The following is a 13,939-nucleotide window of genomic DNA, read 5'->3' as shown; positions in this document are numbered from 1 at the left end:
TAAACCACAATGTGACTTGAAAGTTTATAGTAGAGAGACCCTAAACTGTTTCACTTTCTTAACTGTTTAGACCTGCTGACAAAACTTTTGGCAGGTCTTAGTCCTCTTCCTAAGCCCTAGCTCATACAAAACTTGCTTCCAATTCAACAAAAAAAGTAGCACATATCAAAAGAAAAATGTGTAGCTAGTTTCATGGTATAACTTGTAGTGTAAATCCCCCATAACAATCCAAGATAACCTCTGTTTTCACTTTAAATATCTGTTTCATTGTCATGAAACCGAGCCAAACCCTGAGGGCTCTGCGGAGAAGAACCGGGACACGATCATAAGACAGGAGACAAATTCCAAACCCTCTCAATCTGCTGGGCTCCAAGAATCAGGACATGAGCCAGGGACAACTAGGAATAATGATCTGGCCCCGATAGCTGGGCTGAACCCTGTATATATATCTAGCAGAGGGAGCAGGTGTATAAAATGAATAATAATTAGAGCACGGTGAGGGAACGACAGTTGAATGAAGTGAGTAACCAGATCAGCTACTCGGGCTACGATCATGAAACCCATAGCTTTACCTAACATTGATTAAATCTACAATAAAAATAAATCAAAAACATTCTTGTTTATGTTTTAGGTTTCCTTTGTCATGTTTTTTTTTTTTTTCCAGAATTCAACAAGTCACTTATCTTTTAAAGGTGCGTTCAAACCGTATGTGAAACCTTAAAAATTTAGCCAGTTTGGTCTGCTTTTGTTCGCCTTGTTCACCGGGCCAGCAAAGGTATTTCGCATAGCAGGCTATTTGGCCCAGTTGGCGAAAGGTAGAAAGCCAAACAAAGCTTTTGGCCAGAGAATGAACCAGTATGGGAAATACAATCTCGTGTTGCTTTCAGCAGTACTTCTGAGTATACGTGACCCAGTTCGGGACCACCAGAAGACAGAACACTGAAAGCAGGAGTAGGACAGTGGTATACCATAGAGGCCAGCCAAGGGAGCAGAGCTAGGAGAGGTTATGGCTGACGGGAGCTAGCCTCTAGAAGATAAATGCGGAAGATGAAAGGAGTACCGCAATCAATGAAGGCATCTGTCTTGAGGTAAGATGAAGAAACAGTCCTTCTAGGGCTAAATTAAAACTGCTTTTTTAAACGCCACCTTAAATCCTCTTTAGAGCATTTCCACCTCTTCCTTTGTCAACATTATTTCCTCTATCTTGATTTTTTTTTTTTATTTAAAACCTTGTATTCACTGCCACATCTACTCCCTGACTGGATTTCGTGACGTGAATGTAATTAAAACTTCAGCTTCTTCAACTTCTGCAAATATTGCTTTGCTTAATTCCCAGGCCATCAATTTTTACCAACTTCGCTAAATGCCTCCCTAAATTTGCCACCTTGGTCCCACTCTGCTTTTTTTCACTTCACTTAGTTCCAGATCCACCTTCTAAATAGAGTTAACAACCAGTATGAATCCTTCGCTCCAGCTGCAAAATTCATGTTCGTTGAGAAAATATCTTAAGAGCTTGCAAATGGAAAACTGACGTTATGTTCACACTGCACCCTTTAATGTTCAATTCTGATTTTTTTGTGAAATCCGATTTTTTTGCGTTGCCGTTCACAATTCCAAATATATGCACCTTGTATGTAATCTCCTGTGTGAACTGCATTTATACAACCTAGGTATCCCGCATGTGCAGTAGAGGACGCATAACATCACAAGCAAGTATGCTCTGTGTTTACGGAAGTAAGCAAGGAGGGTACTGCTGGAGCGCATCTAGCGATCTTTCCCAACCTTAAAAAGGCAATGTTTTCAAGATGGTTAAACATAAATACTACTCTCCACATTGTCGTCATGGTTGTTGTTTTTCTTGCCGCTTCTGCATAGCAAGACGCAGAATTGTGACCTATGTTGGTAATTAATGGCATACAGTTCAGATAAGCGTGACCTGGCTGTTCAGACACAGGTCAGAGCTTTGTTGTTCAGACAGGCATGAAAAGATCAGATACAGGGCAAAAAAAAAATCAGATTTGGGTCACTTCAGGCTGCAGTGTGAACGTAGCCTGCTGATCAACTGAGTGGCGTATTATTTATTTTTACTTTCAGAAATGTGTGTGCTGTAAATGGAATTCAGGAAAAAAAAAGAAACTGAGAAAACAAAAATGGAATCTTGACTGAATCTTAACTGAAAAGAAGTATTTCCAAGGTTCAGGTAGAGACCTTAAACAGCATTCGAGAGGAGGCCACTGTAGATGATTGGAATGTGCTAATGAAAAACACAGACCCTGAATTCTCACCAACCAATCTTTGCTCTCCTTCAAATAAATTATTTTAACTTCAACAAAATACACAGGGTGAGCGCAGCACTGCTTGCAGTGGGAAATTTCAGACGAATTTTAATGGCACAAAACTTTCTGCTGGCATGCCTAAAAATGCTTTAAAACTAAAGTGAACCCATAATGGACATGAAGGTAAACAGGGAAAGTGCTTAGGGGCCTCCAGAATAGACAGAGATAAACTAAATTTTATTAAAAAAAATTTAATAAGTAAATCACAGTAGCTGCAATTAGCCAACTTTCTCTTTTTCAATAGAAAGAACAATGAGAGGCAAAAGAAACAAAAATCTGCTTTTCTCCGTGCTTTGGTTTTTGAGTTTCTATTGTTAAAAGAAAGAGAGAGAAAAACTTCTAAACAAGAACAAGCATGTGATTTCACTCTTATTGACAAAGTGTTTGTCGTAGCAAGAGTCTGATGAAAGAAAAACTAATCGATCAGGCTATTATGCAAAGCACGAGTAAATTAGAGCTGCAACTAACTTCTAGTTTGCTAACTGATTAATCTTTTGGTTCTTTTTTTGATTAATAGATTTATAATCGGATGGCAAAAGGTTCCAAAAAGGAGATTTTAGACAGAATTTAAACCGAGTGAGGCTAAAGTGAGTCGTCTGAGGAATTCTGGATGGAGAAATTTTAATAAAATCTAAGCTTTAGAGAGAGATAACCTAGCTGGCTGGCTCAAAGAACCATAAGCCACTCGACTTTCACAAAAAAGGCCCTGGTTTTGATTCCCCGCTGGGGGGAATGAGCTGCCAGTGTGGATCCTTAGGCAAGACCCTTTCAGGTAATGCCTATTTTGTTAGTAGCCTTTGATGAAAGTGTCTGCTAAATGCATAAACATAAACACAAATGCAAAATGTTTATACATTTTTTACAGTTTTGCTATAACTGCTTTGATTACATTGTTCTTTCAGCTAAAGGAATATCTTACAGTCTCTGTACTCAAGCTAACAAATAATCAATTACTAAATTAGTTGACGATAATTTCAATAATCAATTAGTCATGATTAATCAACTAATTGTTTCAGCCCAAGAGTAAATGAATGATTAATCCAAATAGGGAGAAGGATTGGGATTTGAACATTAGTGTTGAACAAGATTTATTTTTTTCTGTAGTATATCCTTGTTGAATCGTTGTAGGTTTTTTTTCATCATATGGCATAATAAAGGCAACTTGACTCTAAAGTTAGATAATCAAATTGCAATAAATGTGATAATCTTTTAGGGCCCATGCTTCACTCTGTCAAAAATCTTGACAGAATTGCTGTGAACCTATTTCATTTGCTGTGCATGATGATCAAATATGTGCTGTAGAGTTTCTCTCCAAAGAAACCTCAGCAGAGTCAGAGGCATCAGTGTGTAATATAATCATGTAATCATTACCTCTCTAATTGTTTCCAGAGTAATCTCTAGTAGTAATTTGTTTTTACTAATACACCAGCCCTTTTGTCACAGCTAAGTGGACATTTTAATTATTTGTTTCTATTGTTATGTTTAAGCATCTTAACTCTATTACAATTACGCAAAGGAAAATGTCTTCTTTTTAAACCCTATCTTAAAATTACAGTACAGAAGGAGCTCAATCTTTTCGAGGCCCACCAAGCATGTTTCCTCCCTGCACCAAGCGCTGGCTCTGGGTTGCATCACAGATTTAAGTCTTGGCACTACCGAGAATCATGTTCTAACTCCTTGGTCCACTGTGCTGCATAACAGACATCTTAATAGGTCTGGTTTAGCTCGATTTCAATTTCTGTACATGCATGCAAAGCTTAATATAAAGCACATCATTCAGTCCATACTTTGATGTATCCTTAAAGGGAAATTGTTTTTTTATGAAGTAGAAACATATTTTTTTTTCTATAAGTCTTTTAAAGCAGCTCTAAACAAAGGACAGTGAAAATACATTGTTTATGTTGGCTTCACGGAGGGCCCCAGAGAAATATTAAATTATAATTGCCTTGTCATTGTGAGGTAGTGAAACATGGTGGCATTTTTGTATCATTTTGTATAATTTCTCCATTTAAATTTTATTCCACAAAACATTGTTTTGTCTCGAAAAGATGACCAAAGATCCCTTGTTTATCTTTAACTTCATCAAAAGATGGTTATGCAGTAGATTCCTATTCTGCAGGAGCTGTGATTTAAACAGGTAACATCAGCAACAATCTGACCTCTCAGACAACTCCTCACACCTCAGTGGTGGAAGTTCTGGTTGGAGAAGCTGACAGACCCAAATATTTTCCGTGCTTTGGTAGTTCATTTTTCCCTCTCTTGCAAACATATATCCTCAAATATACCAGATTTAAAAGAAAATCACCTAAGCCCATTCTTCAAAGAGCAGTGGACTGAAAACTTGAATACATTAAAACTTCCACCCTTTTGTTTGGTATTGGCAGGGGTGTTGCGATACTATACTGTTCGTGTCGCTATACTTGGGTCACAATAAGATATTATGACAATATTGCAATATCACTATATATTGCAATGTTTACAACAGCTATCAAAATTAAATATATAGATAAAAAAGTAAGTGCTGTGTATGTTCAAAAATAGAAATAGAATCTTATTGATCTCAGAATAAAGAAATTCACTCTCTGCACTTAACCCATTCCCCTTGGGGAGCAGACGGCTGCCATTGTGCAGCAACAAGGGAGCAATGTAGGGTTAAGGGTCTTGCTCAGAGACCCAGAGTGCAGGCTGTTGGGATCAAACTGGCTACTTGTAACCTTCTCAGAGCACAAGCACAATGCTCTAACCACTAGGCCAACATTCTTCTACTGTGACTTCCTCAACTACAGGTATGGAGCTGCACCGCACAGCCGAAAGGCTCCACAGCGCCATCTGCCAGACTGGAGGTTCAGAACGTAACCCATTTCCCCTCATTGTTTTTGGTTAAAAAAAAATTTGTTTTTGTTTTTTTAAATCGATATTAGGAACTTAAAGATCGATATTACATTTAGCGTCCAAAATATTTGACAAAATAGATCTTTTCACCACACCCCTACTTATAATAAGATTGTTTTTATCTATTAAAAAAAAATTATAATAAAAAAATAGTAGTATCAGCTTATGGATGTTTTTTTCATGTTTTCACTGGTTTCTTATTGAATTATTTGAAAAAAAAAATAGCAATGATTATAACAGTCGTTTTTTCATTAAATGTAATCAAAGTTAGATTTTCAGCGATATCTACTGATCAGACTGCAGGGACATGAACCGCTCCACCAGCCGCTTCTCCCCTTCAAACAAAAAGGAGGCCATCATGGTACAAAATGTCTTCTACAATATCCACATCACCCTATCAAGTGATGATGAGGTTTGTTTACATAGATAATTTTATAAATAGTATTTTACTAGTCTGTGTAGAATATATATTTTATATAGGGCTAAGATAGGGAATATACCCATTTTTTGTTCCACATCGTTATCATGTTTTAGTGAGCAGCTTGGCATGGCGCTTAGCAATTTAAACAGACCAAGTTTTATTTGTTGGAAGCATATATATTACCTATTTACAGAGTCCAAGCATTGACTGTGGCATGGGGCTTATTAGATGAGGAAGCGGGAAAGGCAGAGGGCAAAGAGGCCGCGGTGGGCGTGCAGCCAGGGCCAGGCAAGGGGCATGTGCTCCCGGGATGATTGGAGTTGAGGAGGCAAGATTTGATGCTCTCTAAAGAAGGAGGAAAGTTACTGTTTTCAGTAGTTTGAGGAGTAATCTCTGAGTAACATCAGTCTTCATTACCAGTGAACATCATGGACGTCACTGAAGTGTAAATGCTCGTGAGTAACAGCATTCTTCTGCGTGTTGCTGCCATCTATTGTTCACTACTGTCTCAGTTCAACCCTTTATAATTGCCTCGGTCACATGGCGATATCTACAGTCGCTAGTTTTTCAGCTCTGATCTACGTATCGTAGCACAAAGATGTCTACGCTCACAAATCCAAGACCTGACCCTCTTTAATTATAAATAGCGATTTCTAAGGTAAGACCCACATTAAGATTGAGACTTTCCCTTTGTAAATGATAAAAAATAATATATGTACTTATATTTCTATCAATAGATATTACTACTACTACTACTACTACTACTACTACTGCTACTACTTTAAGCTTCACTGTGACTTTAAGTTCATTGCAAAAACAAATCCTACCATACAGAAATATATAAAACTTTATGATCTTTCTAAATGTTGGAATGTTCAACATTATTTATAAGGAATATTTTTTTTTTATTCTGTCTGATTTTTTAACTAACTAATTTTTTAACTAATAGGGGGGAGGATGGTACTGCCCCCCTGAAGGAGAGACCAAATCCCCCACTGCCCCCTATCTTCCCTTGTTTTCTCACAAGCTTATGACTGTTTTCAAATTAAACATGAATTTAACAAACAATAAAATATATACATCATGTATTTATCTTTGTATGTGAATATGTAAGTAATGAAACCAGCCGCAATGGTAACATATTTCTAGATGGAACTGCTTGTTCCATACTTAGAGAGAGAGAAAAGGAAGGCACAGATTTAGAGGATCCAGCCTCTCCAAAAAGACCACGTGTTATTTATTTATTTATTCTTAATGTAAATTATATTTAGTGTGTTCAGCGATTATTTTAGCTCTCCTATAAGTGATGCCTTAAATAAGTCCTATATGGTAAGAACAATTTTTTTATTTATTTATTCCTCCATTTATTCAATGGAACATTGATTTTCTCACTTATACTAAACCTAGAATTTGTCTTTGTTTCTTAGAAGAGAAATTACACAATAAAGTTTGCTATTTGGTGAAATAATTTATATGTATATATATATATAGAATGTTCTATGATGACCATTAGAACTTCAAACCAAAAACATGGGAAAGAGCCTTTCCACAGAACTGCATTTAAATTTTCATTTTTTGTATAAATCATATTTCCAGACATAAAAATATACAATGGAAATTGAGATCTGATTTACAAGATGCTAGCACATATGTAAAATAAACATACACACACACTGAAAAAAGTGTAACATGTAACTGCTCATTCAAACTAATGCTTTTCACTCTAAACTAGATAAAATTATTGATTTGATTATGTAAATCATTTTTTATTTTTATTTTGAGACATCAAGTTTGATTTAACCTGAACTAAATACACGTTGAAAGTAGGGGTGCAGAAAAAAATTATTTGAGCTCAAATCGCGTTTCTAACATTTAAAGATTCAGAATCGATTCTCATTTTCTTTAAAAAAATATTTTTTTTGTGGGTGCAGATGTGCCTTATCAGGCACCGTAGTGTTTGGCAAAACCAATGAGCAGTGTGAGCTATGCACAGGCATGCAAGCGTTAGCCTAGCAGGCTACAGAGTGGTGTGTAGTGTTGTGTGAGCTACTGTGTTTGTTGCCGCTAAAGTATGGAGGACGAAGAAAAAGAAATTCAACCGCCTCTGCAGTCTTTAAAAGCAACCCTTTGGAAACACTTCGGATTTTACCTTCAACCCTGCCCGGGTAAGAAAGGGCTTGACATGAGTCATGCGATTTGCAGAGATTGCAATGGTAAAGTTAAGTATTTCGGGAGTACTTCAAATCCCCGTTCTCATCTCGAAAGACATCACCAAAAGTTGTTGGTAGAATTTATCTTTAGGTGTTTACATTATTGCAATAGGAAAATAAAACATTTACAATTATAAAGTCTTTATAAATGTACTCTTTTTTCATGCCAGCAGACTGTAATAGATCCTGAGAATTGTTTTGAATCGTAAATTATTTCTGAATTTCTGATTCGAATCATTTGGATTTAAAAGAATCCAAAAAAAATCGAATTGTGACCCCAAGAATCGATTCTAAATCGAATCGTGGGAATCCCAAAGATTCACAGCCCTAGTAGAAAGGACCCAAAACAAAGTTTTTGATTTCTCTGAATATGTATATATTTATTCATGGCCTGCAGGTATTTTTTTTTTGTTTGGATCAAATTTGAACTGCACTGTGGCTCAGTGGCTAGCACTTCGAATCCCGACCCAGGATCTTTCTGTATGGAGTTTGCATTTCTCTCTTGGTTGTCTCCAGGTACTTCGGCTTCCTCCCACAATCCAAAAACATGGTTTTTAGGTTTATTGGCTTGTCTAAATTCTCATATGTGAAAAATCTAATTTGGTTAGATTTAAATTAACTGGTTTCTATACAAGTATTAATTCTTGTTAATTTAGTTAAAAGTAAGTGTATTAGGTTTGTCCAACGTCAATATATTAGTTTGGTTCATCAACTGAAATGTTCATAAAATCATTGCGAACAGGGCAAAGATTTTAAGTTGTGTCAAGTGCATTATTATTGTTTACATCAACATAGTATTATCAGGTCATAACAAGCGATTAAATTGAGATTCTGTGAAATCAAATATCTTAGATGTGTGATCATTATTAGTTCATACCTAACCGTAATCCTAACCTCAATTCACACCTTAGTCCTGAACCTAACACCTAAGCCTAAAACAGAATTTGTACCAATAGGGACCAGACATTGGTCCCCACTAGAGCTCTGTGTACTAAGATTTATGGAAAAATGTCCCTCTATGTAATAAATACACCCCCCCTACACACACACACACACACACACTGAGCTTCTTGAACTGCTGCCATCAGACAAGCAGCACCACATCAAAAGCAGAACCATCAGCCTGCATCACAGACTAATGCCTCAAGCTTTTAAACTGTTAACACAATATGAGACCACGACCTTTACAGTATGTCATCCGTTTTATTTGTGTTGGATTACTGCAGTTTTACATTATTCATTCATGGCTTTTCCACAAATGTCATTGATATGGAATCAATAAATATAATAATGACGCTCATAAATGAGAGGATCAGACTGTTATTTTTTTCCCCCTATCTAAAGAAGCTAAATTCAGCTTTGATATTTATAATTATAACTGAGACAAATATCTTACATTTGAATCTAATTTTACAAATAAAAGCAAATGCAAAAAATAAGAGTAACATTTTTAAAATTAACAAATGAAAGAAGAAAGGGGATGAACATTAAAAAGTGATATTCACCAAACAACTTCCCTAAATTAATGAAAAATAGCATGGAAAAGGATTGGAATAATTAACCAAAAGGAATAATAGAAACACATAGACAAGCAGCAGGGAGGGGCAAGTTACTTGATTTTTTGTGTATTTCTTTTATCACCATCCCCTAAAGAATAAATACAAATTATACCATGCACAGACAGATATACGCACGAGTTACCATTTAATTCCCAGATTTGCGTCATTTAGAACCTCTGAACATATCCACCTGTTTTATAGCCCATTTCCAATTTCAACATTTTCAACAACAGTAAAAGTTAGAAGTCATCATTGCATCCAGGGGTCTACTAATGAACAGACCCGTTAAAAGTGCAATCATACTGAACATCAGAGATACCAGAAAGGAAAAAAAAAAGCAAAAGACGCTTCATCATCGCACGGTTACGCACGGTGAAATCTACAGCGCAACAACACTGCAGAGTGCGTAAGCTCCTTTCTAAGAAGTTTCCGGAGCGCAAAGGCTTCACTCGGACCAGAGGGAGGGTTTATAAAACCAGAAGAAGAGAAATATACTCTAAAAAAAACATTTTATTTGAATTTTCTGGCATTTTAAAGTCCACACCTGGCAATCAAGCGTCAAATATTGTGCATCCAGTCATGGAAACTGAAAAAAAAAATACACATAGTGCTTGTTTTATTCCATCTTAACAATCACTGGCACACATGCGGAGTGGCTGATGCTTTAAGCAACACAAAGAACATGAACTGCAACGAAATTTGAGGGCGTCAAGTGCATCCAGAAGCGCTTTTCCAGTGGAGTCTTTATCCAACACACGCATCTACTGCGCCCCACGTCAAACATCAACCCGAAAAGTCCCATAATCTCTTGCTTAAATGCGTGTCTATATGTTGTGATTGCACAAGCCCGAAAAGGCGCAAACGACTCACCTGATACGCACACGATCACATTCGCTTGAAGAATGATCAATATCTCCCAAATTATATCCATCATCTGTTCTCATTCCACGCGCATCACGCACACGATTGCAAAAAAATCTAAATAAAAAAAAATGGGGCGAAACGAATGTGAATCGGGGGCTTTCAGGTTATCAGATGCTGAAGTTGTGTCCTGTCAGGCTGGATCCCGCTGCACACCTTCCGCCAGGTATTCTCCACACCAGACGCATAGCAGGTAATCAGATCTACAAGACTGGCGATTGTTTTCACAGATCAGAAAGATCCAAGAACAGATTCCTTCAGTAGTTTACTTCATAGTAATATTCCAAGCGCATCACTCCACCCGTCCGCTCATCCATCCGGTGCCGTCCGCTTTATACATTAGTGGACATCCCGTCCGCAAAAGCGCTCAGAGAAATCTATGCGTCTTTTATTTATAACCCATAGACATTTGTGGGAAAGTAAAACTAGAAACGGAAAGATATTGATATTATTGCATCTGGAAGAGTTATGGGTTCTTTTCTCCTGCCTGGAGAGGAACCCACAACTCAAAAACTCGCTTCCAGGTGCAAACCTCCGATCCAGACTTCTGCGCGTCAGCGGGACGTGCCAGCATCAATTTGAAGAAGGTGCCAACTGCACTTCCGGAAAGCGGCTTTCAAATTAAAACCCTACAGGTTTAAAAAAATATATTTAGGTCGGAAATATATTTTGTTTTTATAAATATTGATTTTTTTAATTCAGTTGTAGGAGGCAAATACAATAAGAGCACTAGAAGTTAATATATATATATATTAATAATAATAATAATAAATAAATGTAACATGTTTGAGCTGTCCCGTTTACTTAAAACTCATTAGCAACTTTTATCTGTCATTTTCCTTTTTTTTTATTCGTATTGATGTAATTTTATTTTATTGTCCACAGTCGTTCAGTTTCCGGCTTTTTTTTGTATCTAAAGATAGTAACAGTGATGCAGCCTAGTCTCTCTATACACACCCAGCGCGCCCTTTATCTGAGCTTCTGGAGTGAATTTAAGGCTCAGTGCAGAGATCATCATGAGAGGAGAGAACTGGGGCGTCTCAGAAGTCAATGAGTCCTTCTGTATGGAAGAAAAACAGTCTCACTGGATTCTGCCCCTTTTGTACACTGAAATTTAAACACTTAATTTTTTAACTATGAATTTTAAACACTGATTTTTTTTACACATTGAATTCCTTACACTGAATTTATATCTGGTAAAATTTGCATGCAAAAAATTCAGCTGTAAACAATTCAGTTGCAAAAAAAAAAACTTCAGCTGAAGAAAAATTAAGCTGCAAAAACTTTAACTGCAAATGTGTTGATGTTTTGCCAAAGCAATCGACAACCGATGCAGTCGAGCAGCTTTTAGCCAATGAAATGAGTTCATTTGGTCAAGTGACACAACAGTTGGGCATAGGTTTGTTCCCCGCTAAATGAATTTGAATGAAGAGTTTTTCTTATTAAATAGATATGATCACAAAACATCAGGTGTCACTAATCTCTAATAGGCAGCCATTAGAATTTTTCATCTAATCGGACTGGGTGAAATAACTGAGCCGATCACCGCTAGTGCAGAACCCCTGTCTGCCAGGGATCTTGGTTTTGGTTTGATCTGGAAGAAATGGCCAGTTTCTGACTAAATGAGCTAATATCTGCAGTCGAATTTTTTTGCTGCTGAATTTTTTGCAGGCAAATTTTTTGCAGCTGAATTTTCTGCAGCTGAAGTTTCACCAGATAAAAATTCAGTGTGAGGAATTCAATGTGTAAAAAAATTCAATGTTTAAAATTCAGTGTACAAAAAAAAGGCAGATTTCGAAGAGACTGTTTTACTTCCATACTTCTGGAACCCAAACTGACGGCTACTAATTAAATGGAAGGGCAGTTTATGGTTCAAACCTCCCCAGAGAAGTAAACAGTGTTTTACATCGATTAACGAGAATGAACGCCGCGCAGGACTGGTCCTTTAACTGGCCCCAAGGGGTTTGATGGGGACACTGGTGGATGGAAAGTGAGCAATGAGAGAAAATCATAAAAAAAGGATATGAAGATTGTCATGGTTCGTTATGTAAACTGTTCATGTTAAAATAGCTAAGATAGCAGCTTCTTAGAAACGCACTTTTATATAAGGCAGCGCAAGATTAAACGGGTGTAGAACAGAGGCATAGCCATAAAATTTTTATAACGGTGTCCAGGCAATAACCAATGCACACTGAGGGGTGGCTCAAAGTTGATAGGCATCAAAACCACACGGTCAATCTACACTGTTCCAACATGAAAATTAACGAGCAAAACATCCATATTTTCTAAATAAAGACAAACTATACTTTCCCACAACCTTTGCTAACAAATAGACATATATATTTAAACATCCGTGTTGTCTAAATAAAAGGTATAGTGGATAAAATTCTTTCAGGGGTGAGTTTTGGGCGAACATCTTTTCCATTGTCATTACTTACCTTCTTTTATCAATAATCAATCTGCATGAAATTGATATTTACAAGTACTAATATCTACATAAATTGATTATTTAATACATTTTTATCAAAATAGTTATTTATGATTTCACTTAAGACTCCTAGATGACTTGCAGAGACACATCATTTTCTCTTTACCCCATAAAACACAAAATCTATTTCTGCTTAAATTAAGTACTTAACATTTTTAATGTTAGTATATTGATGTGCATAATTAACCACAGTGTTTTTGTTGTCAATTAATTGTTAATATATGGAAATTTAAAATGTTTTGAATATTCCACTTGAGATTATTACTGTTGCCACCATCTGTATTAGAGGGAAAATAAATGGTAGGGGTGGCCACAGGGGTGGCCAATGATTGGCTAAGGGTGGCCATGGCTACCCCTGGACCCCCATCTAGCTCCGCCCTTGGTGTAGAACAAAAATTCACTTTAAAGAGGAAGATGAGGCAAAATATCGAAACTTGCCCTGTTTAAAAGAAAACAAGCACAAACCTTAAAAGGGCTTGGATCTAACAATCTAAGGGCAGAGTATGGTGACCTTGGATTACATTATGGATTTTTAGGCATCTGTAAAGATCTTATGTCAAATAAGTTAGCAGGGGCTGTCCTAGCCCATTTGTGGACCTGACACAATTATCTGGCCCTGATAACTAGGCCTAAACATATATATATATAGTAGAGGGAGCAGGTGAATAAGATCAATGATAATTAAAGAGAGGGGAGGGTAACGACAGGAGAATGATGTGAGAATTCAGAACAGCTACCGGGGCAACACAATTGTATTCCTGAAAACAATTTCTCAAACTTTTTCCAGATCTGCAACCTCTGTGAACCCTGATGGAAAAGTCTGAATTGTTTCCAGTGTTCGGCAGCCTAACATGTCAGGCCTGTAGTAGGGAAGCTAAAGTCATCTCATTTTGGATGCTTCATGCTTTCAGTCTGTGGTATTTCCAAATTTAAAAAAAAAAGTTGCTAAATTAATCTCTTTTGATAACCAATTGTTTGGTACTGTGCCTGTTAACACTAGGTGGGTTCTTTATAGGGCTGGGCGATATAGAAAAAAAGCTTATCGATAAAAAAAAATATGCATATTGATTGATATAAATAATTATTGAAAAGATTTGAAACCATATTTTATG

At 36.7% G+C, this 13,939-nt stretch overlaps 1 protein-coding gene across 2 annotated transcripts in view; it reads right to left on the bottom strand.

The window, feature by feature from the left end:
- The window catches only part of ca10 (carbonic anhydrase X), a 348,187-nt gene extending 337,300 nt beyond the window's left edge, over positions 1–10,887 (bottom strand). For both annotated transcript variants that reach the window (XM_015385412.1, XM_015385413.1), the window contains exon 1: positions 10,289–10,887. In XM_015385412.1, the coding sequence (XP_015240898.1) occupies positions 10,289–10,352 (64 nt within the window). In that variant the 5' untranslated portion in view covers positions 10,353–10,887. The remainder of the gene's footprint in view (positions 1–10,288) is intronic.
- Positions 10,888–13,939: the final 3,052 nt, after the last annotated feature.

Source organism: Cyprinodon variegatus, unplaced genomic scaffold (assembly GCF_000732505.1).
Source record: "Cyprinodon variegatus isolate N-32 unplaced genomic scaffold, C_variegatus-1.0 Scaffold338, whole genome shotgun sequence".
Classification (NCBI taxonomy): Eukaryota; Metazoa; Chordata; class Actinopteri; order Cyprinodontiformes; family Cyprinodontidae; genus Cyprinodon; species Cyprinodon variegatus.
Note: the sequence above shows the minus strand (reverse complement) of the source record. Positions and strands in the feature narration are given on the sequence as shown.